The 24,155-nt window shown below is 38.0% G+C and overlaps 4 protein-coding genes across 7 annotated transcripts; 3 read left to right on the forward strand and 1 right to left on the reverse strand.

Moving 5' to 3' along the window:
* Positions 1-639: 639 nt before the first annotated feature.
* On the reverse strand, positions 640-16,929 carry LOC143289932 (casein kinase II subunit beta). 2 transcript variants are annotated; one of them, XM_076599190.1, is made up of 7 exons: positions 16,850-16,929; positions 14,744-14,849; positions 14,078-14,180; positions 8,250-8,365; positions 3,988-4,063; positions 2,776-2,965; positions 640-1,956 (listed from the first exon to the last, which is right to left on the reverse strand). In XM_076599190.1, exons 2-7 carry the CDS (start codon positions 14,813-14,815, stop codon positions 1,848-1,850), a joined length of 666 nt encoding a protein of 221 aa, XP_076455305.1. In that variant the 5' UTR covers positions 14,816-14,849; positions 16,850-16,929; the 3' UTR covers positions 640-1,847. The 2 variants fall into 2 exon arrangements, with proteins under 2 accessions (XP_076455305.1, XP_076455306.1); XM_076599191.1 differs by lacking the exon at positions 8,250-8,365 and adding an exon at positions 11,729-11,841.
* LOC143289650 (uncharacterized) lies at positions 15,514-15,894 on the forward strand. The gene has a single exon (XM_076598698.1). The coding sequence runs from the start codon at positions 15,514-15,516 to the stop codon at positions 15,892-15,894; it is 381 nt and encodes a 126-aa protein (XP_076454813.1).
* LOC143289651 (uncharacterized) lies at positions 15,891-16,361 on the forward strand. The gene has a single exon (XM_076598699.1). The coding sequence runs from the start codon at positions 15,891-15,893 to the stop codon at positions 16,359-16,361; it is 471 nt and encodes a 156-aa protein (XP_076454814.1).
* A 165-nt stretch (positions 16,930-17,094) lies between the features above and the next one.
* On the forward strand, positions 17,095-23,054 carry LOC143289556 (DNA polymerase epsilon subunit 3-like). 3 transcript variants are annotated; one of them, XM_076598565.1, is made up of 5 exons: positions 17,095-17,172; positions 19,312-19,461; positions 20,142-20,227; positions 20,840-20,958; positions 21,963-23,054. In XM_076598565.1, exons 2-5 carry the CDS (start codon positions 19,396-19,398, stop codon positions 22,190-22,192), a joined length of 501 nt encoding a protein of 166 aa, XP_076454680.1. In that variant the 5' UTR covers positions 17,095-17,172; positions 19,312-19,395; the 3' UTR covers positions 22,193-23,054. The 3 variants fall into 3 exon arrangements, with proteins under 3 accessions (XP_076454680.1, XP_076454681.1, XP_076454682.1); XM_076598566.1 differs by having other exon boundaries at positions 17,124-17,159; XM_076598567.1 differs by lacking the exon at positions 17,095-17,172 and adding an exon at positions 17,220-17,344.
* Positions 23,055-24,155: the final 1,101 nt, after the last annotated feature.

The following is a 24,155-nucleotide window of genomic DNA, read 5'->3' on the forward strand; positions in this document are numbered from 1 at the left end:
CAAATACACTTGCAAGCAGTATGAAAAAAACCCAACCCAACCCAACAACAAAAAAAGTGGGTGGCGCTACACTGTTATGACACACTCTCCACAGGAACAGCATCCCAAATTTCACAAACAGAAATCTGTTGGGACAAAGAGTAATACAATATAATAAGTGGGATGAGGGAAGATAGAAGATCCGGTTTCTCTGTAAATATCACTCTTTCGTTATGCTAGAACACAAGTGCAAGTGCAATGCACTTGCTAAGCCCATGCTTCCAAACACAGTGGACAGTAATTCTGGCAGGTCAGGTGAGGTGGGCTCATTTTCATTTCTACCTTCCGATACCAAGTCCTGTGAATGTTCAACTACTTGTGTCATGCCAAACTGCCATGGCCAGTATGTTCTTTTGTTTACTTGCGTATGTTCTTTTTTTATGTTAATGTATGTGTGTCAGCAGATGAAAAAATGGTGAGGAATTTATAGAATAGCATATCAGTGCCTGGACGGAAGAGTTGCACCCATGAACTTATTTCATATCACCTTATCATCCAAAGTCTGAGGTCAGCATGCTTGTGTATTTCTCACTGGCAAAACAACCAAGAATTACCATTCTCACACATCTAAGCTGACAAACACACCATAAAGACAAAAACTGAACATTTTACATACCTTTTCATCAGCAAAATATGATTTGATCACACAGAAACTCACATCTGACTCAGCAAAGTCTGTGTTCCACAATCTGAGATTGCATCACAGGTAACCACAGCTCCGGAACCTGAACAAGTAGCTCAGAATGTTTGCAACAAACCAGACAACAGTGCCACTGAATACAATGTCACAAGTGTAAAACACACTGCAATTTTTCAGGGGGGATGCACTTGCCAGATTTATGTTTAATCTGTCGACTGGCACTTAAGAACCCATTACAGGCCAGGCAGATGAAACTGTACAGCACTTTAAAAAGAATTGCCCTCACAATGCATGATGCGAACCTGGATCCATTCCAAACATTGACAACATGTCAAAAAGCCCACATAGCTCAAATGTTTCATCGCATGACAAAAAGACTTTGTCAAAATAAGAAACCATTCTTTCTTTCTGGTTTTGTTGCAAACATTCTCAGCCACTTGAACAAGCCTGTGTCCAGCAATGCACTGTTAACCTTAACACTTTAGAAATCAATTTCCTCATGGTATACAGAAATCTGTTTCAAACAACTGCACTCTCTCTCCCTATTCAAAAATGACAAAACTGGAAAACTAGATGGTGACTCGGGATTCTAAGAGAAATATAAATGAGAATGTGTTTTAATGAAGAGTGTCTACATGCTGTCTTATTGTGTGCAATTTTGATTTTGTTGAAGATGAGAAATAATTTGTAAAACAAGTTTTTAAAGAGATACCACAAAATGAATTCCCAAACTGTATCCTGAAAACAAGTGTCTGATGTCCCAAATGTCTTGACATGTCTCCAATCAGCCTAGGCAGGAATAGCCTCAAATGCCAGATTCAAATTCAGTCTGATATCCATCCCAGACTGTTAAACAATGAGCAAAATTGGCCAATTCAAACACACACATATGAAATCCAACAGCACAGCACATAATCACCTGCTGCAAAGTTTTAAACTGGGGTCGATGAAGAACAGAGACTTTCACATTTTCCACATTGTTAGTAATCACACATTCAACCAGACAGGTCCACTTTGTTCTGAACGGAGACATTGATTTGATGCTAACTACACAGACTTCACTAAAAGAAAACAAGTCACTGGCATGATGATGAAGACGACGATGATGATGATGATGGTGGGGGTTCAGGGGGAGTAGAATGAGAACTAACGATGACGATGACCACTCTTATCGCTTGCTGTTAGGATGGCTTGTTCCTCGCATCGGCATCTTGAAGTTGGCAGCGGCCTGGTACTGGAGTTGGTAGGCTAGAGGGTGGATCTTGAACCCGTACAGTCTGAAACATCAGTGTCAATATCAGCCAGACATTCTACCTATCAGTCAGTCTTCAGAGGGTGGATCTTGAACCTGTACAGTCTGAAACATCAGTGCCAACATCAGCCAGACATTTTACCTATCAGTCAGTCTTCAGAGGGTGGATCTTGAACCTGTACAGTCTGAAACATCAGTGTCAATATCAGCCAGACATTTTACCTATCAGTCAGTCTTCAGAGGGTGGATCTTGAACCTGTACAGTCTGAAACATCAGTGCCAACATCAGCCAGACATTTTACCTATCAGTCAGTCTTCAGAGGGTGGATCTTGAACCTGTACAGTCTGAAACATCAGTGCCAATATCAGCCTGACATTCTACCTATCAGTCAGTCTTCAGAGGGTGGATCTTGAACCTGTACAGTCGGAAACATCAGTGCCAACATCAGCCAGACATTCTACCTATCAGTCAGTCTTCAGAGGGTGGATCTTGAACCTGTACAGTCGGAAACATCAGTGCCAACATCAGCCAGACATTCTACCTATCAATCAGTCATCATCACTGTGCAAGTCAAGACTGAAGAAGGTGCAAAATCATCTTGTTCCTCCACCTGATCCATTCAGCATTACGTGCTGACACACACTCAACTTAATCCCAAGCACAGGGGGTGGGGTGGGGGGAATGGGACTATCAAATCTGTTAAAACTTTTACAAACCCATACTAGTTTTTACAGACTTTCAAGGCCTTAAAATGGTACATCAGTTTCTCCATACTTTCCCACACTTTTCATGCCTGTACAAACCCTGCACATCCACATACACACATACAGAGCACACAGGTACCTGGGAACGAACTGGTTGGCGGGGCGCTTCGGCCTGTACTCAGGGTGGACCATAAAGAGCATGTGAGGAAAGCCTGTGCCGAAATATGCCCCATCTGTGTGGTGGTGGCGGGATGACTTGGGTGTGTAGGCATCCTGACACTTGGGGCAGTACAGCTTGACCATTGCTTCGCCTGGCACGTCCGACAGACCTGCATGCAGTCAACAGCAACTCGGAGTTAAAAAAAAAAACACCACCACCAAACAACAACAAAAATCCTGATCACATAAAATGTTCCACAAGAAAAATTGTTCAAGTCTGACTATCACAGTTGCATAACTGGTCATCACCCTCCCCCCCCCCCCCTCACCCCACACACACACACTCCCTCAAACCCCCTCCTTTTGTCATTTAGTTCTTCATGTATATATATCTTGTTTTGTTTTTGAGTCATTAAACATTAATACATCACATGATTACATTCTGTGGAGATGTTCATGACATGCAAACCTGTCTTCCAGATGTCAGTGGCATCTCTGCCTTGGTTTTTTCTTCTTCTATTTTTCTTTCTTTAATGCCCCATATACAGTCACACATGTCATTCCCACTCAGGCATTCATTCAACTATAAGCACTGACCGCAAACAATCTGACCAGCCCACCACAAAGGGTCCATTTCAGTTCAAACGATAAACCAACTTCACCTTCTCATTAAAATATTTTGTTTAATGACACATGAATCCAAAAAGCCAGGAACTTGACAAACAGCCTAACCTGCCATGATAGTATGTCCTTGTACCATGAACTACCTTGCAGAATCCCAGTATCTTGTAAACACCCACCCCAACCCCTCATTCAAGATAAAAACTGTGCATGTAGTAAAATACCTTGTAAATGCCCATCCCTCACTTAAAACAATTAATTCTGTTTGCTATTTGGGATCGAGTTGCTTTACAAAGCATGCACATTTTAGATTTAGAGATAGAGAACAGAATACTTGCAGGATTTATCAATGTATCATTAAAAAAACCAAGTGAGAGCATGACGTAACTCCATGACACAATGTCTTGTTTCAGTAGTTGTTCTCCCAGCCAGAGCTGTGCAGTGAAACAAAGGACAGGAATGGTCTCCCATAAAGGGTAAAGCACCAAGGAAATGGCCACCCCCAAGTTCTGGGTGAAATGTGTGCCCAGTGGGGGTGGGCGCTTACCAGCTCACAACTGACACTCCTTACCAATTGGCAACATGGGCTGGTTCTCGCAGTACACCCGGGGACAGTACCCAAAATCACCTTGCTGCCACTTCTCAATCTGAAATCACCACACCATGTGTCAAAAAACCCACAACTTTTGCCCTGTCTCTGCATTTTGCTTTCCAAGTTTATATAATTTTCCTCTGCGAATCAATGAAACATATAAAACTACTTTCACTGTTTACTTTTGTCCTTCATCTTGCTAGAGAAGAAAACTTGGGAAAATGAAAAATTTACCAAAAATGGCTTATGAAATTATCAAGTTCTTTTGTCAGTTACCACATTGATCTCATTTATAATAATGTTATTATCACAAAGTCCTTTGTTATTTCTTAATCTAGCCCAAACATAAATTCATTTTTCACTAAGATAACATTTTCCCCCCTGGGAAACAAATTACATAAATAAATTGTTGAAAGAAAAAAAAAGCATTACAAAACCATGAAATTTTACAGCTAAATCTACTTATACCCACATGGGCTGTAAACCTATTCCTAATCTCTTTTAATACTTTGTACATTTCAAGCTTTTGATATAAAATTATAATCACATCTATGATCTATGTCATTCACATGTGAAAGAAAATGTATCAATGATTTATTATAACCACAAAATATAAATTAAACATATACATATTAATATTATCATCTTTACAATTAGTTCAGAAGCTGAATTAAGAACAAAAAAGTTATCAAGTGAACACAAAATTCCTAAAAGATTATCAAAAAAAAAAAAATTAGTTTCTCAAGTTCAGCCAGTGAAGCGAGCAAATTTTTTATTCTTTTAAACTGAAACAGAAGCAGCCAAAAAAATTTTAAAAAAAAAAAAAAGAAAGAAAAAAAGAAGAAAGAAAAGCAAAATAATTAAAAAAACACACAAAAAACAACAGCATATATATATATATATATATATATATATATATATATATATATAAAGGTGGGGAGAAGGGAATGTCTTTTAACAATCTGGAGGATACACCCCTGAAAAAGCACCTCTTTTTATTTGATGAGCACACATAATTCGTGACAACACTATGGAATGAAAGAGAAAAAGAATGAGTTTCCATGATGTGAGTAGGATCTGATGAGCCAGCCAATAAGTGTGCAAGGATAACAACTGACCAATCACCACGCACGACACAAGTCTATCGGTACAGGCCCAGCCAATAAGAAGCCACAACATCTTTTAAGAAAGAACACACTTGTCCAGCCATGTGCTATTTTGAAAACAAGCATGCTTGTAAAGAAACAGGTAAAGCAGAGTTAGTATAATGTCACAAGCAAAAACATTAACCAAAAAAAGTTTTTTTTACAAATACAAATTTCTCACCAAAATGAATGTTCAAAAATGCATTCTCTTGACTATGAATATGAGAAATAATATTTTAACCAGACTTTTGAAATAATCCACAATATATTTCTATGTACGAATGTATGTATGGATGGATTATGCGTACAACAGTGGGCGCATGTGTCGTTTTATAAAGTTTTCCCTGTCCCTGACAATAAATATTTTTTGTACACAGGTCTACAAACTCACAACTGTCATCATTTACAGACCTCACATCTCTTTACCTTTTCATCATAAATCTAAAATGGGGAGACTCGCCAAGCAAAAAGTATCTCAGATCAGTTGAGTTTACAAGCTCTCAGCAAATAGTGAAATACACCACAGAACTTATATATATACATATATAAAGGCCTTATCATTTTCATGATAGATCGGTGCTGTTTTGAAACCAACAACTGCAGTTTACTTTCATGACTATGCTAATTCTGCACAATACATTAGTTAAGAAATTTCAATTCATTAGAATACAAGATCAACAGTTCACAGCCTATAAAATAAAATCCATGGAATTCCTGGTCCAGTATCCCTGATGGCAGCTACCATCAGATACGCTTGACATTGTCAACCACAAGGTTAAAGGTAAAATGCTGAATTTTTTTCTTCCTAACGACAAAAAGTAATTGGTCAAATTTGTAAAATTAATTCATTTTTCAGTGAAAAAAGGTATAACTTTTACCATAACTGAAGTATAATGTATAGCTTGGTCCACTGCTGATTTTCTTTTTTCACTTTTTTAAAAATAAAAGGTCAAAGGTCAAATGTTGATTTTTTTTTTTTTTTTTTTTTTTTTTTTTTAAATAACAAAAGGGTAATGGTCAAATGCCAAGTATTTTTCAAATATTTTAAATGACATTTAAAGCAGCACACACATGCACAAGTTACACTTACAATTCCAATTCTATCAGCAGCAAAGCAGCAAAGCCACAATGAACCTTTCAAAATTTTGTGACACTACTTTGTAACCACTAAAGTGGCCAGACAATATGAATATTTCAAAGCAGAAGCACAATGGCCGAATAAACAATGGCCGGATAAACCTATCACCTGAACTTGAAGGGTGTACTTCTCATTCTGAATATAAATAGCACAAAGCTGCCAACACACCCACATAACTATGAAGACATTAAAGGAATAACCAAGGATAACTTTGGTGTTTCAAGCGTGCATACTACATCCCCTCCCACTCCCACCCCAGTTTTTTTCTTCTCTACTATTTTTTAAATGAATCAATTTGTAAGTGTGCCAACACAACTATTTTGCTTTTGATTGTCAAAGCAAAGCTGCTCACAAATGAAGCCGGGGAGCTGTAAATCAACAAACTGGTAAAACAAATACCATGACTACCAGGCATGGGCTGTAGAAGCCATCTTCACAGAGCTAAATTTGCTTTGCCAGTAGAATATTCTGAAGTCTTCACAAATTCAACACACTTTTGAAAATTCTTAACTCCAACTAGCAAATTTAGCCCTATGCTTAACAATGTTTCCCAAGTTTTTGCGAATTCCGTCCACAGACCCTGTAAAATTCTAAACAACGCTTTACGAAAAGAAATTTCTTGAGTCCGCACTGATTAAAAAGACTTAGGAAAATTCTCAAAATTATGCAAACTTTCCACTTCATTCAGTGATAAGAATTTGCTAACCCCAGAAAAAATCTAAGTAAATTTAGCGCTGCAAAAACTCACACAACCCACCCCTGGACTGGTGCTGAAAACTGTGTGCAGGTGCTTGACATCCATGCAAATTATGCTGTGAGGATGAGATGGCATGCACATTGTGACCAACAGCACACAAAAACACATACATGTAAACACACACACACATAGTGACATACACACATTGTGAGTGTGACCAACAGCACACAAAAACACATACATGTAAACAAACACATACACACATTGTGACCAACACCACACAAACACACACTTGCATTTGGATCTTTTTCAATGTAGTTGAAAAAAACCCCAAAAACACAAAAACAACAATAACAACAACAAAAAAACAACAACAACAACAAAACACTTAGTAAACCATTCTTCCATGTACACACTCTCTGCCCAGACACACAGTGATGATGGAAGAAGGGTAAAAGAGGCATGGTGTTAAAAGAGTTTATAGCATTTAAGTAAAAACAGAAGAAAAAAAAAGATTTATCATCATTTACAGCAGATGATAATATAGTTTTAAGCATTAGAAAAAAATTCAAGTTATATAATAAGCAAAAAGACCTGCTGCCAACTTCTTAGCAAATCACACACATGCCATCGACTGGATTTCAAAAAAGCACAGTATACAAAGCTCTCATTTTAAGGCCAGTGTGACTCAAACTATCATACCAACATCAGCATGAATCAACATCATGTCAAAGATTTTTATGCACATAAGAAACACTTGCAAATCTGAGTACAAAATATGTAAAAACATATAATTTTAAAATCTGAAAAGAAAAGGAAAAAAAATGGTGGTGAACACATATGTAATAATTCAATAATTATCTACACTAAAAACAACAACAAAAAAGTTATTTAAAAAAAGAATAAAAAAAAAGAAGATATTTTTGAAAGCTGCAAGAGTTTCACCTGGACCTATAGAGTTCACTTCTGGATCCCCTTCAGGGCTGAGTCAATACCGATTATGGATTTCTCTCTTTCAAATGGGAGCTTTGTATACATGTGGTTCAAACAGTTCAGAGCAACTGCTTCTGTTTGCAAAACAACACTAGTTAGTCACAACAAGCACAAAAAGCTCAAACACACATGGCCACGACGCATGGTGAGGAGGGGAAGTTGGTGGCGGGGCAATGGTGTGAGGGAGGGGGGAAGGGAAGGGAAGGGAAAGGGAAGGGTGGGTGTGGATTAAAGCCGGATAAGTGTGTGGGACAGTGATGCTACGTACCATCTGGGCTATGCCCCGGTTAGTCATAATGTATCGTGCGTGAATGAGGCCGTAGAGCATCTCGGCAGCCTGCTCTATCAGGTCACTCTGATTGGGGTTGTCCTCCAGCTCATCATCTACAGTAGACACAACAAGAACGTCCGTCCGTCACTGCACCACCAACACCACAAACCCCCACAATGACCACCACCTTCGGTACCCCAAGTATCCATCTTTCGACTGGAAACTACCAAAACCTGGAAAACCTAATTACCACCTTTTAGTTTTGGAGTATGTGTCCTTCATCGACCAAGAGCAATCAAAATTCTTCAAGAAGTTTCGCTGCCAGCCACTTCCGTCAGAAAAGACGCTGAAATAGCTCAATCAAGAACTGCCCCATAACTGAAAAAAGTTGTGACAATTATTCACAAACTGCAGTGATGACAAAACAGGAAGAGATGTGAAATTATGGAATATCTTACATGATTCTCCCAGATAACTGCTTTCACAGGATTTGGAAGAAGGCAGAGAAGGCTGGAATAATACACAGTGGCTGGGTAGGATGTGAAGTGGGAAGAGTCCTTCATTTCATCTTTCTCACCACTAAACACCCTACTATTTGTGTTATGTTTAACACCACTTAACAAAATTCCTAACTACCTGGCGTACATAACCTGTAATGTTCTGGCATTTCCTCATTCGCAGTGCTGAGGTTTGATTTTAATCATACACAAAACATATCAATAGTTAACAATGACGGCATGGCAGACTGCCAAGAAACACACCTATTAGATTAGAAGCAAAAACATTCAAAACGCAAAAAGACACGCTTCTCACTAAGAACAAATCAATCAAAAAGAATTACAATAAAAGACAGCTGGGAAAACCTGAACTTGGACCAAAAGAAGAGCACTGCCACAATCAAAAAAGAACAACAGTCCTTCTGCTGCATCAGATTGGGAAACAATACAACCATGAAACCTTTTCACTTACTTCCCCATGATACTGGTTTCAGTTTAAAAGAAAAGGAAAGGAGCTGTGCCAAAATTCAACAAAAGAAGCAACTGAAGTGTTTGTTTGAACAGAATGTTGCTCACTGCTGACATCCTCAAACAGGGGACAGTTCATGAAGCATGTAAAGCTGTAATTCAAACATATCTGAACCAAACCAAAAATCAAACAATCTAACAGTGTCTCAGACAAAGAAACTGAGTAAAACTAAATTCACTGATGCAAATGAGGTCTGCCACATCCTTCCCAAAGTAACTAACCAAACAATGCTGACAATAACCACAGAAACCAAAGTCATGTGAAAGACAACTCTAGGCTTGGCCAGACAGCCCTTTGTTCTCTGCACAAACCAAACCAAAACTTGCTTCTCAATCTCAAACTTAATAATGAACTGACAGCTGAAAATTCACCATAAACACTGTACTCTTCGAACTTCGGAGTATTGTAAACAATAAATGTAATGACACCACCTTATAGTAGTTATAACCAGCAAATCAGTAATGAATATGCAGCAACTTAAATGATAAAATAATGATGAAACAGCGGTCATGATGTAGAGGGAAAAGCTCAAAGCACATTCAAGCTCACACACTTGTGCTGCTTTTAATTCCTCCAATTCTATTGCTAGCCAAACATTGTCCATAAATATTGCTAACAGGAAACTATAAATCAAGAATACAGTATCAATAGAGTGAGAAAAAAAGAAAAGATACAATAAATAATGATCTGACAGAGCAGCAAATCACTGCAATAGTCATGGATAAAGAAAAGAAACAATCACAATACAGTCTATAACTTCGTATAAGAAATAGTGTATAACACTCACAGAGAAATTTCAAAATCATGATGTATAGATGTGCAGCATGCCAACATTTCTATCACCTGACCAACACTCAACATGTGACTAAAATTTTACGTGATCTTGAAGCCTCTCTCCTTAACCCCATTGGTTTTGTAATTAGATGCCCCGTTTCTTCTCAACAAAATGAAAAATGGCAAATGTCTGAGGATATCACCTGATCAATAAATCATGTTATAAACACAAATCTGACAAAGGACAATGTCTACTTCATCAGAAATAGCCAATACAGACAATGAATGAAAGACTATTTAACCTACCAACAGCCTGGGAAAACCCTAATAAACATGTTTACACTGGACAGTTAAGTAACTGTTCTTTTTCCAATCTTTTGACCTTAGTCCACTTTTCATCCATTAGATAGTGAATTTCAAGCAAAGCCATCAATCAGATCAAGCAATGAGAGTCTTGCATTTCATTGCATTATCATTTCTTGCAGTCTGGCAGTAATTATTTGACCACTACCACGCAACATCACTTTTGCACAGTACTTTAAGCATTTTGCCAGGATAGCAGCAGGTTTATATTTGCTTCAAGAACATAATAATGAGAATGAAGTGACACTGTTAAGTTAAATGTTATTTCTATTGCACACAACTCAAAGCATGGCCAACTTTGACAAGACTCAATATAAAAGTGGCGCTCGCACACACAGCTCTGTCACGACAGAATTTGTCAAAGAACCTTGACAGAATTAAGAAAAAAATAAACCAACCTAATCACTTGCTCACCATCAGAAACAATTATACCAATCACCAATTTAACATGGATCATTTCTGAAGTGACAGTTAGAAACTTGAATCATAGTTTATGAAGATGATGATTTTTCCCCCTCAACTTCAAAATTTATGTTTTGGGTCAAAGTGACCTATGCTCAAAAAGAAACTTGAAAACAAGACATCCGAACTGTTTTTTTGTTTTGTTTTTTGTTGTTGTTTTTTTAATAATATCAAACAGTAAATATGTGACTTTGAAAAAAATACACTGAGCTTACAGATGGAAAGAATCTTCACAATGATAGAGAAAGGATACAGAACTAATAGTTCTTAATCGTCTCAAATCCTGCTAACAAATTTATCAATGGAAACAAAAAGAAAAAAAGACAACCAAAAAACCAAAAACCTTCCCCTTGCAGCGCAGCCACACAGATCTACGGACTCCACCCTCAGCTACTGCCATGCCCACAAAAACAACAGCCCTAAGTCTACCACCACCATGCACGTGAATACTGCTCACTCAGTCACTGGCTTTAGCCATCAACTCAATAACAAACCAAAAAAAAAACCAAACAAAAACCAACAACAACAGACACCGCCATGGTGCTTCTAGCTCCGCATCTTCCCTGGACAAGACCTTAGAATCAATGCAGTGCTGGAATGGTGCAGTGACGCCATTAGCCAAACACAGAGAAAGACAGCAGAAAACAGGAACCAACTCTACGACTGAAAACAAGGGGGCCATGCTCACGACTAGTTCCAACCAACGCAAGTCGAGCCAGAATTTGGAGACAGCTCACAAGATGGAAGTTTGTGGAGGAGGTGGTGAGAGTAAGAGAGGGGGAGGGTCAGGGAGTAAGGTTTGGTTTGGTTTTTATTTTTCCATTTCTGGAGTCTTTGGTTTTGTTACCTACCATCTTACATATGCCTGCGTTTGTGAGAATGAACCTAGAGTGAATGAGCCCATACAGCATCTCAGCCGCTTGCTCTATCAGGTCGGAGCTGGGGTTGTCTTCCAAATCTTCCTCTAAAGAGACATGACAGTCAAATCTGCTACTCATTCATTAAGATCAAACACACACAAATCTGGTGACAAGAAATCTCAACATACCATTCAATTGATCAAATATCAAAACCATAATAAAGAACATCAAAACTTCAAATGCATGAAAACAGTGCAAAATGTGAGCACAATTATTATTCACATGCATCTATCAACTATCATAGTGGACGATAATTACTCACCTTTTCATTACAAGAGTCAACATGCATACACTTTCTCTGTTACTGGACAGGCCATGTCAGAACATAAAAATGTGGTGGCTGTTGTTTTTGTCTTCCTAATTCCTGCACACCCTTTGGTTACATTGTGCACACTGAAACTTGTGACAGGAATGTAATGCATTGTCTATTTGAAATACAGTCTGTCTTGTTCAGTTGCTTCAGCTGATCTACTTTCTGTGCTTAATAATATTCTTTTTGCCCATGGTCACATGAAGAACTAGAACTGAAGAAAGAAGTTCCCGGATGTCTTCTACATCAATTTTTTAGTTATATTTACCTGTGTGCAGTTGCAGGGAATGCTCAGCATCAGTTAAGTTTAGTGCCTTCTCTCTCTCTCATTCTCTTTGATTGAACATAAAACCATCTTTCATGTCCACTACAAAATCATTAAACAATGATTTCCCTCACGCCTGTCATAAAATAAAAATTCAAATTCAAATATCACATCATACAGTCACTGTGAGTGTGACATCCACACCCATTCTGTTGTTATCTTAGTGCTAGCAGCCCCACAGCAATCAATATTGGTCAGGTTACCCTGATGCCATCCACCAGAGGAGACTGTTAGATTGCTGAGTCACATACTCCATGCTGTCTTGTTTATGTAAGAAAGTTACTCATTTCACTGCTGTTGCTTGAATACAAATGGTTAGGTGCTTGTACAGACCCATAGTCATACAATAGTATTTCTTGACATCAGTATCTGCCTCACACCATCTTCACTGGTATCATTGAAAAACACACATAAGAATAACCCCCAAACAAAACAAAAAAAAGTCACTTATTGTTCTGCACTGCTGCTAACCAATAAAATGTAACTCAAAGAGAAAAAAATTCAACAATACACATTTTTAAACACAAAATGGCATGACATGATTGTACATGCAACAAGATTTTGTAGAGCAACAGATTTTGCACAAAAATAACTGAAAGCACGTATAAGCACACTGAAAAAAAAAAGTAAAAAAACTACCACTATCAAGTTTTCCCTGTCATGGAAATTAACTTACTGAACCTTGTGCCTGAGCACTGTTCAGTGTTCTGGAGTTGTAATCCATTTCATTAGTTTTACAATGGTTTCCACAGGCCTACATATGCATGAAATGCAAGCAAAGGGAACTAACTTCTACAGCATTTCTGGCAGTGGCACCACCCACACGTGTCCATTTGGAGGAAAAAACTGGTAGATTTCACAACATTTTCTGTGTGTTCCCACATCAGTATAAAGGGAAGCCTACTGAGGCTGTAAAGTCCCTAGGGTTGAAAGGGTTAAGAGCAGCAGATGAAAATCTACAGATACTGTACAAATGTTCACATCTGTGAGCTGTCTTCATGTGCACATGTCTGCAACCCATGTTCTCTGAGCAAGAATCATGAGCAAAACCTAATGACAGATATACAATTAAACATTATTTAGCTCTAAAAAAACAACAATGGTACTTCCCTTCTAGTTGTAAATGGGAAAGCAAAACTATATTTCTTTCAAGGCCAGGTTTAATAAAACCATTTTTCCTCCCCAAAGAAATCAGTGAATGAGAAGGATCATATAAAAACATTAAAACTATAAAATTAAAAGCTGCTAGCCCAAGTCACCAACTCTTTTAACACAGTAACACTACTACTGCTATGTCTGTGTGTGTGTGTGTGTGTGTGAAGTGTGTGAGAGTCAAATGTGTGTGTGTGTGTGTGTGTGTGTGTGTGTGACGTGTGTGTGTGCGCATGGTGTGCTCACTTGTGAATATATGCATTTGCCTGTTGCGACACAGAAACAGAGAGACAGAATGAGAGAGACAAAGGGTTCAGTCCTGTACATGTGTGTATGAGTGTGTGTGCGTGTGTGTAAATGACCATACAAATGTATGCCTGAAAAAAACCAAGCATATCACTTGTTCAAGAATTCACACAATCAGGACATGACAAGAAAATACCAGCCCACAGTAGGACGTGACATGATAAGACAGGACAGGACAAAGACTGACCAGGCTCCAGGTCCAGAATCATGTCTAGTGCCTGTCGGTAGTGAGGCACCTGCTCGTTCAGCCCAGTCAGGTTGAACTTGTCCTGAATGTAGTCCTCATCCACCTGTGGCAGAAGCAGCTACGCTTTAAACTTCAAATCCTGTGCAATACTTCAAGTTTGCAGAACAAATCTCTTCCTAATGGAGAAAACCTCTTGATACTTCGGCAAAGCCCCTCAACCTACACTCATGAAAAAAAAAAGCAAAAAAAAAAAACAAAAAAAACAAAAGAAAACTAACAAAATAACATTAAGACCGATACAGCAACAAAAAACACACAGCAAAACCCAGTCTGTTCTAAAAGGTAATGGAAATCATGTCACTCCTGTCAGCCAGTTAAGAAAATGTGGTCAAAGTGTTAAGATAATGGTTCAACCTAAATCAATCAATGTGTGAGTGTGTGTGTGTACATATATATAATAATATATATATAAGTCTGTTACTGTTTCATGTGTTTCTGTTTCATGCGTGTGAACCTGTGTTCTGTAAGTATGTGTGCGACTGTCTTTATAATTGAAATTTTGAATACAAAAGATTTTATTTTCTTATTTGAAACAGAACTGTCAAATTTCATTTCTGTACAAAACCAATATGGAAAATATTCAAAAGTTAGGACAGTAAATATTACCTCACAGAAGAACTCATTTCCTCTCAGACCACAAAACCAGGAGATCCAGGACACTTCCTCAGAGCTGCTCATGTTGACTACCTAATTCTGTTACCTGTACTAGTTTCTGCAAAATACAATGAAAAACATGATTATAAATCATCTCTTCTATTGTTCTACAGTAATGGATATGAACATGCAACATAGAACATATTTCAAATAGACTTTGGTGATGTTTTGATTGATGTCTGACACCTGCCCATTTTTGAGAAGCACAAAAAGTGATCATGCTTTGGCAGAATCTGACTCTCAGAATGGACATTGGGTCCATTCCCATTGTCACCAGCTTGGATTTCAGAATCTTTCATGTGTGCATTTGATCTGCATAGTGCATGCCTATACGTATACACAATGGGGGTGCAGGCACTAACAGGTCTGCAGGTCTATTGACTTGGAAAATTGGAATTATCTCCAGCCTTAACCCATTAGAAAATGAATGCTAGACTGTAGACATGTTGATGAGGGCCCTCATGAAGAACCCAGACACTCAGACTGAATCAGTGAACATGTTGTGCTCTAACCATTCATGTACATCTCGGAAAATGAAATGAATAATCCATAAGCATCAAATGTTTATTGCAAGTATGTAACAGTCTAATATCAATCAATTTGAACTAGCTAGCTACAAGTGTACAGTGATAGAAAACAATAAACTTGAGAAAGGAAACACATGGTACATTAGTGTTCTGGGCCCAGTGCTGTTTGTCCTCTTCATAAATGACATGCCGGAAATGGTCTACTGCTTCTGTGAAATGTACGCAGATGACACGAAAGTGTACGACTCGGTGGAAATAGAAAGTAAGAGAGATAAGATCCAACAGAACCTTGACAACCTTGTCAGCTGGGCTGATCTCTGGCAACTGCACTTCAACGCATTAAAGTGCAAGGTCCTACATCTAGGGCACAATAACCCCAAAGCTGAGTACAACATGAGACTACACAACAGCGATGAGAGAGTGGTGTTAGAAGCATCAAAAGGCGAGAAGGATCTGGGAGTAATGATGGACCAGAAACTCAAGTTCAGACAGCACATTGAGACACAAGTCAACAAGGCCAACAGGATCTTAGGGCTATCAGAAGGTCATACCAGTACCAAGATATGGACACAATGAGACAGCTCTTCATTGCACTGATACGCCCTCACCTGGAATTTGCCAATGTTGCATGGTCACCCCGCTACCAGAAAGACAAAGACCTCATCGAGGGTGTTCTCAGGAGAGCAACAAAAATGGTCCCCGGGCTGGCAAACAGTACATGTGAGGAGCGCCTAGCCAGAATGAAAATACCCAGCATGCAGTACCGTAGGGGCAGAGGAGACATGATCGAGGTCTACAAGTTTACTCATGGACTGTATGAAGTGGAAAGCCCCCTGGTTCTAGGAAACAGTAACAGACCGACCCGTGGGCATAACCTGAGACTCAAGAAGAGGCCATGCAATGGACAAATGCGCCAGCACTACTTCTCCTTCCGGGTGGTGAACCCGTGGAACACCCTACCAGATTCTGTAGTCAGCGCCCCTTCTCTCAACACTTTCAAAGCCAGACTGGACAATCACTGGGCAGAGCGTATGTACAAATAGCTGCAAATAGGGAAAAAGAAACAAGAAAAAGGGATAATAAGTTTTACAGTACTAAGACCAGACTAAAGGCTGAGAAGCCTAAATACAGGTCTGCAACGATATATGATATGATATATGATATATGACATCACTAAACAGATTCACTTAAATAAAGCTTTACGCTATGTCAGACAGTTTTGTAGTCGTCTGGGATAGGCACTTCTGCCTACAATGCTGAGGAATGATCAATGTCCAACTAGGGCAAGTTTACACGACATGTCTGACAACAAGATCAAAGACTTTACAAACCATAGGCTACTGTTACAGTGTTAGGAACACATTGACTGAAGACTGACCAATCGAAGCCGTATGTTCTCTGGACATGTTCATTCAGCTCAGATAACTTCGAATTAGCTATACAGCTACCAAAACATTAAATCCATCCAAAGGTTTACAATATTATACGGTCATTCTTAGTTCGATGAATGCCTAAGAAGGTAAATACTCACCAAAGGGGAAACTGATTCTTGGTTTCAATGAACCTGTAAATGTGATGTTTCTGCGCATGCGTACTCCTCTATTTTATCTAAAAATGTTGGAAAGGTTAACTTCCGTAACAAATTGAAAAAATAATTTTGTTATCTTGTATACTTTTGCTCCAAAATTCAATATACTACATAAGTTAATTTGATTTTTTTTATTCAGTATGTCAATTTCAAAATATACATAAATTTGCAATTATTCTATTTTCAATGAAAATACCAAGGTTTTGTACTCACCACGCGCCAAAATGGTTGCTAAATGTACCATGCCACCATCGTAAGTCGTGCTGGTGCGTGCAAAGCATTGTTTGTCACGATCCTGTCCTTTTTGTTGAATCATTTTCTTGCTAAATATAATCAACTTAGACGCATATTGATCAGCATTTCTATTTACCGGTATATCTGTTCTGTGATTTTGGAAATATTTTTGTTTGTGAAATCATTAAAAAATTCCGAATGTCGGTGAGTATGAGAAAGATTAATCATTTAATGTATGACAGTCGATAAAGATCAGTACATGTACATGACAATGAAAAAACTTAAGCTAACTAGTCACAGATCGAATGAGGCTAGTTTTTTTTCTAAACAATAAAAGATTGATAGTATGTTATTCTTGGTATTATAATTTATTAATATTTAATTACACACTGATATTCAAAATTCTCCAGGCAATCAGCAATAATTAAAAAAAAAAAAATCTATTATCACTGGTACTACATATCAGCAAATGGTTGTGATATTTGATAATTAATATGATGTTAATGTATGAACTATGATGAGTGTTGTGCATGATTGTTTTGTGTGTGTACATGAACACAAGTAACTGTTAATGTTTGGTTGGTTTTCAGTGTTGGGTTATGTTTGTAATTTGCCCTTTTAGTGTATAAATGCATGGGAGATTGAGCATATTTTACATGGAAAGGCACAATGTAAATTAGACTGTTCTCATTGTCGTAAAGTTAGGAACATATGCATGTACAAAATGTGAGGGTACTTACAGCAGACTGTTTATTCCCCAGTGTTGTAACTGGTTTGCTGTTGCGTCATTGGTTATAATACAGAGTAAGTATTAAAAAAAATAAATAAATAAAATCTGGAACTGCAGTAACCTTTGCAGGTTATCATCGCAATGGGTGATGGGAGCGCATGGCTTTGATTAGTCTATGAATCTATCTATTTTTGTTCTAAGCTCAAATTGTCCTTATCTACATTTACTTAACTATATATAAGTTCACTTAACTATCTATACTGAAGAAAACTTTATATTCTACTCCAACTGATATGAAGTTTGAGTTCACTGAGAGCTACTAACAGTCAGATATACTATTAGATTTTTCACGAGATGCGTTTTGGCATCAGTTTTTGAAGGTGAAACTCTTGAAAAGTTGAATGCCAAGTTTCTTCCTCTTTCAGTCAACAGCAAAATAACTTGGAAAACCACCCTAACCTTTACAAATTACATGCTCATAAGTCACAGACATTTGATGCTGTATAACAATCAAATTGTCACAATTTACAAACATGCAACAATTTCAATTTACGTATTCTACTTGCCCACTCCCTCTTCTCAGAATAAGTACTCTCTCTCCCTCTCTGAGTCTTCCTCTCTTTTTCTTCCCCCTGTCTGCATCTCACTTTTCTCACATTGCATTGTTCCATCCTTCCACACCTCCCCCCTCCTTCTTATTCATCCTCCTTTGTCAAGTAAGTGTATTAATCATTATCCATTGACAGGACAGAAATGGAGGTAGGGATCAAAGTCCAGTTTTGGAAAAGGGTTGGACACACTAAAAAAAAGGGCAGTCTTGTGAAACCATGTTTCCTCACAACTACTTTCTACCTTTTTTGATTTTAGGCCTGTGGGAATGCTGACACTTTGACAGTATTGGTTGTCAGACACTCTTCATCCTTATTTCATGTTCAGAATTAAAATATATTTTGTATATAGCACTGGATTTTCCTGCTATTTTGGTTTTACTCCGGTTTTAGAATCAGTAAATATATGCAGATTTCCATGGTCAAATGATGGGAAAAATTCAGTAACCAGTGTTAAATATGTTTCATTAATGATCAAAAAACAAAGATTTAAAAATAAAGTCAAAAGTGTTTTGTATCCTAGTAATAACTGGAAAAAAAGTTCAGTAGCAAAATTACTAACCATTCTTGTCAACCTTTTCATCAAATAATAACTGATATCTGAACAGGTACCATCCATTTAGATTTTTTTTTTTTTTTTTTTTTTTTTTTGTCACTCAGTCATAAGTTTACTGTCTTTTTTATTTTTCTTTGTTGTTGTTGTGGCTTGTCCGTGTGAATGCATACTTGCTTGATATATTGTGTGTGTGACTGTGAGTGTCATTGCATGTACATGCCCATTTGATTTTCCTACATACATGCATATTAAAGTATTGTTTTATGTTCTGTTGCAGATCTATAATTGGTAAAAGTGAACTTGGTCCAGCACTACGCACACACTCAGCGTTCGATTCCTTTGTGAATTTGGTCACCCCATCATGGCAGAGAGACCAGAAGATCTGAACTTGCCTAATGCAGTAGTGGGCAGAATTATAAAAGATGCTGTGAGTCTTTAGCAAACAAGAAATTTATAGTTACATAGAATAGATAAGTGATGCTTTTTTGTGCTTTTTTTTTCAGACAGAAATTAGAAGAAAATTAAAATTCTAAACTTAATATAATTGTTCCATTAATAGAATCTAATAAAATTAGTACAAACTTTTTCCCAGATTTGGCATGCACCAGAGTACAGTGCTAGCTTTCTTGTCTGCTTGTGTTTTAAGTTTCAGTGGGAAACTGAAGCGTTGTATGTATTTCTTTAAATGTATTCTTTGTCATTGTTTTGTTGTTTTTGAATCAGTATGACTTCCTTGTAGTTGTACATTTGAAGAGAAAGCAAAAGACAGCAAGAACATACCATCTCTTACATGCCCACAGATAGGGGAAAAAATCATTGGGTGTGAGGATGAGGTGTGGGGAAGTAATTGGTGTTGCTGAAAAACAAAGAGAAAGGAGTTTGAATGAAGAATGGTGACTGACAATTGACATCCTGACCTGTAAACTCGCTGTTTCAGCGAGGTGACAGCCCTTCGCTGATGAACATACTCGTTACTGACAGTCAGAGGGTTAACTTACAAAGTACACTTTTAGAGTGAGAGAGAGAAAAAAAAGGCCAAGATTCAGTGTGGGGTTGTGGTTTTTGTGTTGTTGTTTTTGATAAGTGCAGGTACAGTTTTCTGTTTAGATCCCAGAAGGAGTGAATGTTTCCAAGGAGGCCCGCCTTGCCATATCCAAAGCTGCCAGTGTCTTTGTGTTGTACGCCACGTCATGGTAAGTGTAGGTAGTGGTGTCACTCTCATGGTGGGAATGGGTCAGAATGTAGAAACATGGCATCAGTGTGAATTGAGCTGAATGTTGTAGGACTGTCAGACTTAGTTGTCAGTGATTGGAATAACCATACAGATGTAGTATAAAGCAGCTAAGCACTGGCACAGTGATAGGGTGTGACTGGGAACCATTGTGACCATGAGGGTGTTTAAATATTTTTAATGAAGTTTTAGGATTTCCATGCCAAAAACCTTCATTCTCTTGACATTTTTTCTTTTCTTTTTTTACTTTTGTTTTTGTGCTTTGTTTCTGACATGCAAGTCAGTTCAATACCCCCCCCCCCCCCCCCCGCCCCCTCTCTCCCTCTTCCTCCCACAAGGAAAGCCTGCTTTTTCAGTACTGCTTCAGTCTGACCTCAGGGTGTTGAGATTGTAAACATTTTGATGGACATGAGCTGTACATTCTGCAGTGCTACTTCCCAGTACTGTGTTGTTTTGTGTGAGTGTGCATCTGATGTCTGAGGATGTGGATCATGAAGCATTGTCTTTCACACACTTTTGACTTGTTGATGTCAGCAGTTGGTAATGTATGGGCTTTTTATCTTTTTGTGTCCAGCTCCAACAATTATGCATTAAAGGCCAAACGAAAGACCATCAGCGCTCAGGATGTCCTTTCTGCAATGGAGGAGATGGATTTTGAACAGTTTGTCGAACCTTTGACAGACGCATTGGAAGGTAAGTGAAAAAAAATTATTGAGTTATTTATAATGTGATTTTTTTCTGTTCTTTTGAGTACAGCTATACATAAAGAAATGACTCCAAATTTTGCACGTAAATGGATTTTGATATGCATACTTTACTCTGACTTAATTGAGCAGTTGATTTGTTTCAGCATTTGCCTGCTATAAGTCACAGTCATTATTCTGGATTATTAAACTTTTTTTTTTTTAATGATATTAGCAGAAAATTAAAGATATTGTTTTAACTGGTAAGCTCGCTCAGAAGTGAAAGTTTGTAAATGTTTCCGCCATGTTGTTTTTGGCTTGCATGTTTGGTTACATATATGGAGTGATGGCCTTGACAGGCTAGAGTTAACGCGTCAGACAAGGAAGTGAGAGAATCTGAGCATGGTGGTTCGAATCACGGCTCAGCCGCCGATATTTTCTTCCCCTAGACTTTGAGTGGCGGTCTGGACGCTAGTCATTCGGATGAGACTATAAACCGAGGTCCTGTGTGCAGCTTGCACTTAGTGCACATGTGTGGTCTTTGTTAATTCACATCTGCAACATTCTGTCACCCATTGCTTTCACAAGTCTAAAAACTCATCTTCTCAAAGCTGTCTGTTCTTGGCCGGTTACTTTTATTGTTTATGTCTACAATCACCTGTGTGTCTGTGTGTGATGGGACGTGAACAAAATTCCTCCCCTTTCTTACCTGTGTTCACAGCACTGAGATGTCCGCTGACTTTCTTGTTTGTGTGGGTTGGCAAATGTGTTTAAGTGGTTTGTTGTGTGTAAGTTTGGGGGTTGGTAGGGTTTGGGGTGAAGTGGTTTTGAGATTATGTAGGTTGATTTGTCTTCTTCTTTTCATATAGACTTTTGCTGCTGTTATTTTATTTTTTGTTGTTGTTATTGTGCAGTGCAGAGAGCTTAAATTGTGTGTGTAAGGTGCTGAACAATATCAGACCTCTCTGTTATTTTTGATATTTTCTGTTAACATTCCTGTTTGTTTGGTGACAGCGTTCCGAAGCCAGCAGCAAGGAAAGAAAGAGCGAAAGAAGGAAAAAGAATCCAGCGCCACAAGTGAATCAGATCGACCAGAAGAAGCATCAGAAGAAAAAGTGCCCAGCGATGAAGATGAAGTGACATACCAGGGTGAGGAGAAAGAGGATTACATCATCACAGTGAACGAGGATGTTGGCGATGACGACGAAGAAGCGGAAGAAATGGAAGCGGAGACAAATGAATGAGCGTGATGGGTGTTTGAACTGTTTGAATGAGTGACCATGGAGAGAGATCAGATGGATGTGGAGCGAGACGTGTATGTGTGGAATCTGTTTGTTTCGTTTTCTGTCAATCTATAATTTATACCACACAATAACATTTTGCTCTTTTTTTTTTTCTTTTTTTTCTTTAAAAAAAAAAAATAATCCAAAATGTTTTCGGTCACCTTTTAGTTAAAAAAAACAACAAACTTTTTTGTACTGTATTTATGTGTCAAACATTTTGACATGAAGAATGAATTGTACATGCAGGGGGGGGAGGGGAGCGGGGGTGGGGAGAAGAGTTTGGGTTCTTAACTCCCTCCACCAGTGTTGAATTGTTTATATATGATATATGTAATTGGTATAGTATCCCATATGGCAGGTATAAATTTGTCACGCAGGTAAAAAAGCCTACTTGGAAATACATCCAATTATTTCCATCATCATTTTGTTGTTGTCTGTGAGTGTGTCTGTGACATGTGAAGCAGTTTTGACACCTGACACAAACAATATTGAAATGAATGTGTTCAGTATTGGCACATATGTTCGGATTTTGTGAGCATTTCTGCTTTGATGTTGTCACTCACAGTGAAACGTTCAATGAATTGATAATCGTCTGTTTTCTGTGAATTCGGCGTAACTTTATGACTGTTAGATTTATTGAAGTGAGAAAATTGGAGAGAAAATGTGAAGAGTGCATTTTTTGTTTGTTATGTACTTTAATTGTTAAGGAAGAAAGTGTGTATTGCATGCATTGCAAGTTTATGATTGTGCATCGCAAATTAATGTTGATGACAAAATGTATGTGCATGTATGTTGTGGACGGTGAGTAAAAACTGCGTTTTTGACAACAGACTTTTCTCAACTTTGTTCCTTTTTATTATCCTTTCTGCTTCTTTGTTGTGTCAGCAGAGTTGTCCCTCATGTTTACCAACTACACACACACACACACACACACACACACACTGAGTTACACACTCGCAAGCGCTAACCACAAAGGTAGACTCATACAAATATTTGCAAATGGATACTGGTAGATACACATACACACTTTTTTTTCTCTTTTTTCCCCTTTTTTCTGAAGGCTTGAAGCGCGTTGGGTTATGCTGCTGGTCAGACATCTGCTTGGCAGATGTGTAGTGTATATGGATTTTCATTTGTCCAAACGCAGTGACGCCTCCTTCAGCTACTGATACTGAGACCAGAGCTATTAGTACAAGTGCCCTGTCCAAGAATATTGACAAGTGCTATGTTTTTGCATGAATACTTCATAGAAATGTAAGTAAAATTTGCCAGTCCTTCATTAACAAGCACAGTTACAAAAAAAAAATGTGTGGTGATACTGAATTTTTTATGTTTTCACTAATTTGATTTTTTTTTTCCATAAATAAGACACTAAAGACAGGCCAATATAACAGACCAGTGTATTCATACAGGACAGGAATTGTATTCCTCCAGGTGTCTTCACTTTTACAAGTAGCAGGTCACAGTATGTATATTTAGTTAAACATAATTTTATGGGGAAAATTCCTAAGTAATCATCAGAGGTTGGTAAAAATGGATCAGACAAAGGAGCAAATTTGGTTCCACATTTTCACCAGATGGAATTATCTATCAAAATTCCTGCAGGTTTGGAAGCAGTCGATTGGAGCACTTGTATGACTTAATTAACACAATGTGCAGACGGACTGAGTGTTTGAAACTGCTTTGATCCAGGGTTACCTGTGGCAGGAATGGACAAACTTTGATTCTGATGAAAATATCAGAGAAAGAAAGCACACATATTTCTAAGAAGTGAGCGAGACCTTTAGCTCAAGCATTCATTTGGAACAGAACAGAGTCAGTGACATGACCTTGGCTTAAAAAAATGTCTTTAAGATGGATGGTAGGATACCCCATTTGTCAACAGGATTGGAAAAAAAAAGTGAAAATGTTCACTGAAATGACT

The sequence above is a fragment of the Babylonia areolata genome, chromosome 14 (genome assembly GCF_041734735.1).
Source record: "Babylonia areolata isolate BAREFJ2019XMU chromosome 14, ASM4173473v1, whole genome shotgun sequence".
Lineage (NCBI taxonomy): Eukaryota > Metazoa > Mollusca > Gastropoda > Neogastropoda > Buccinidae > Babylonia > Babylonia areolata.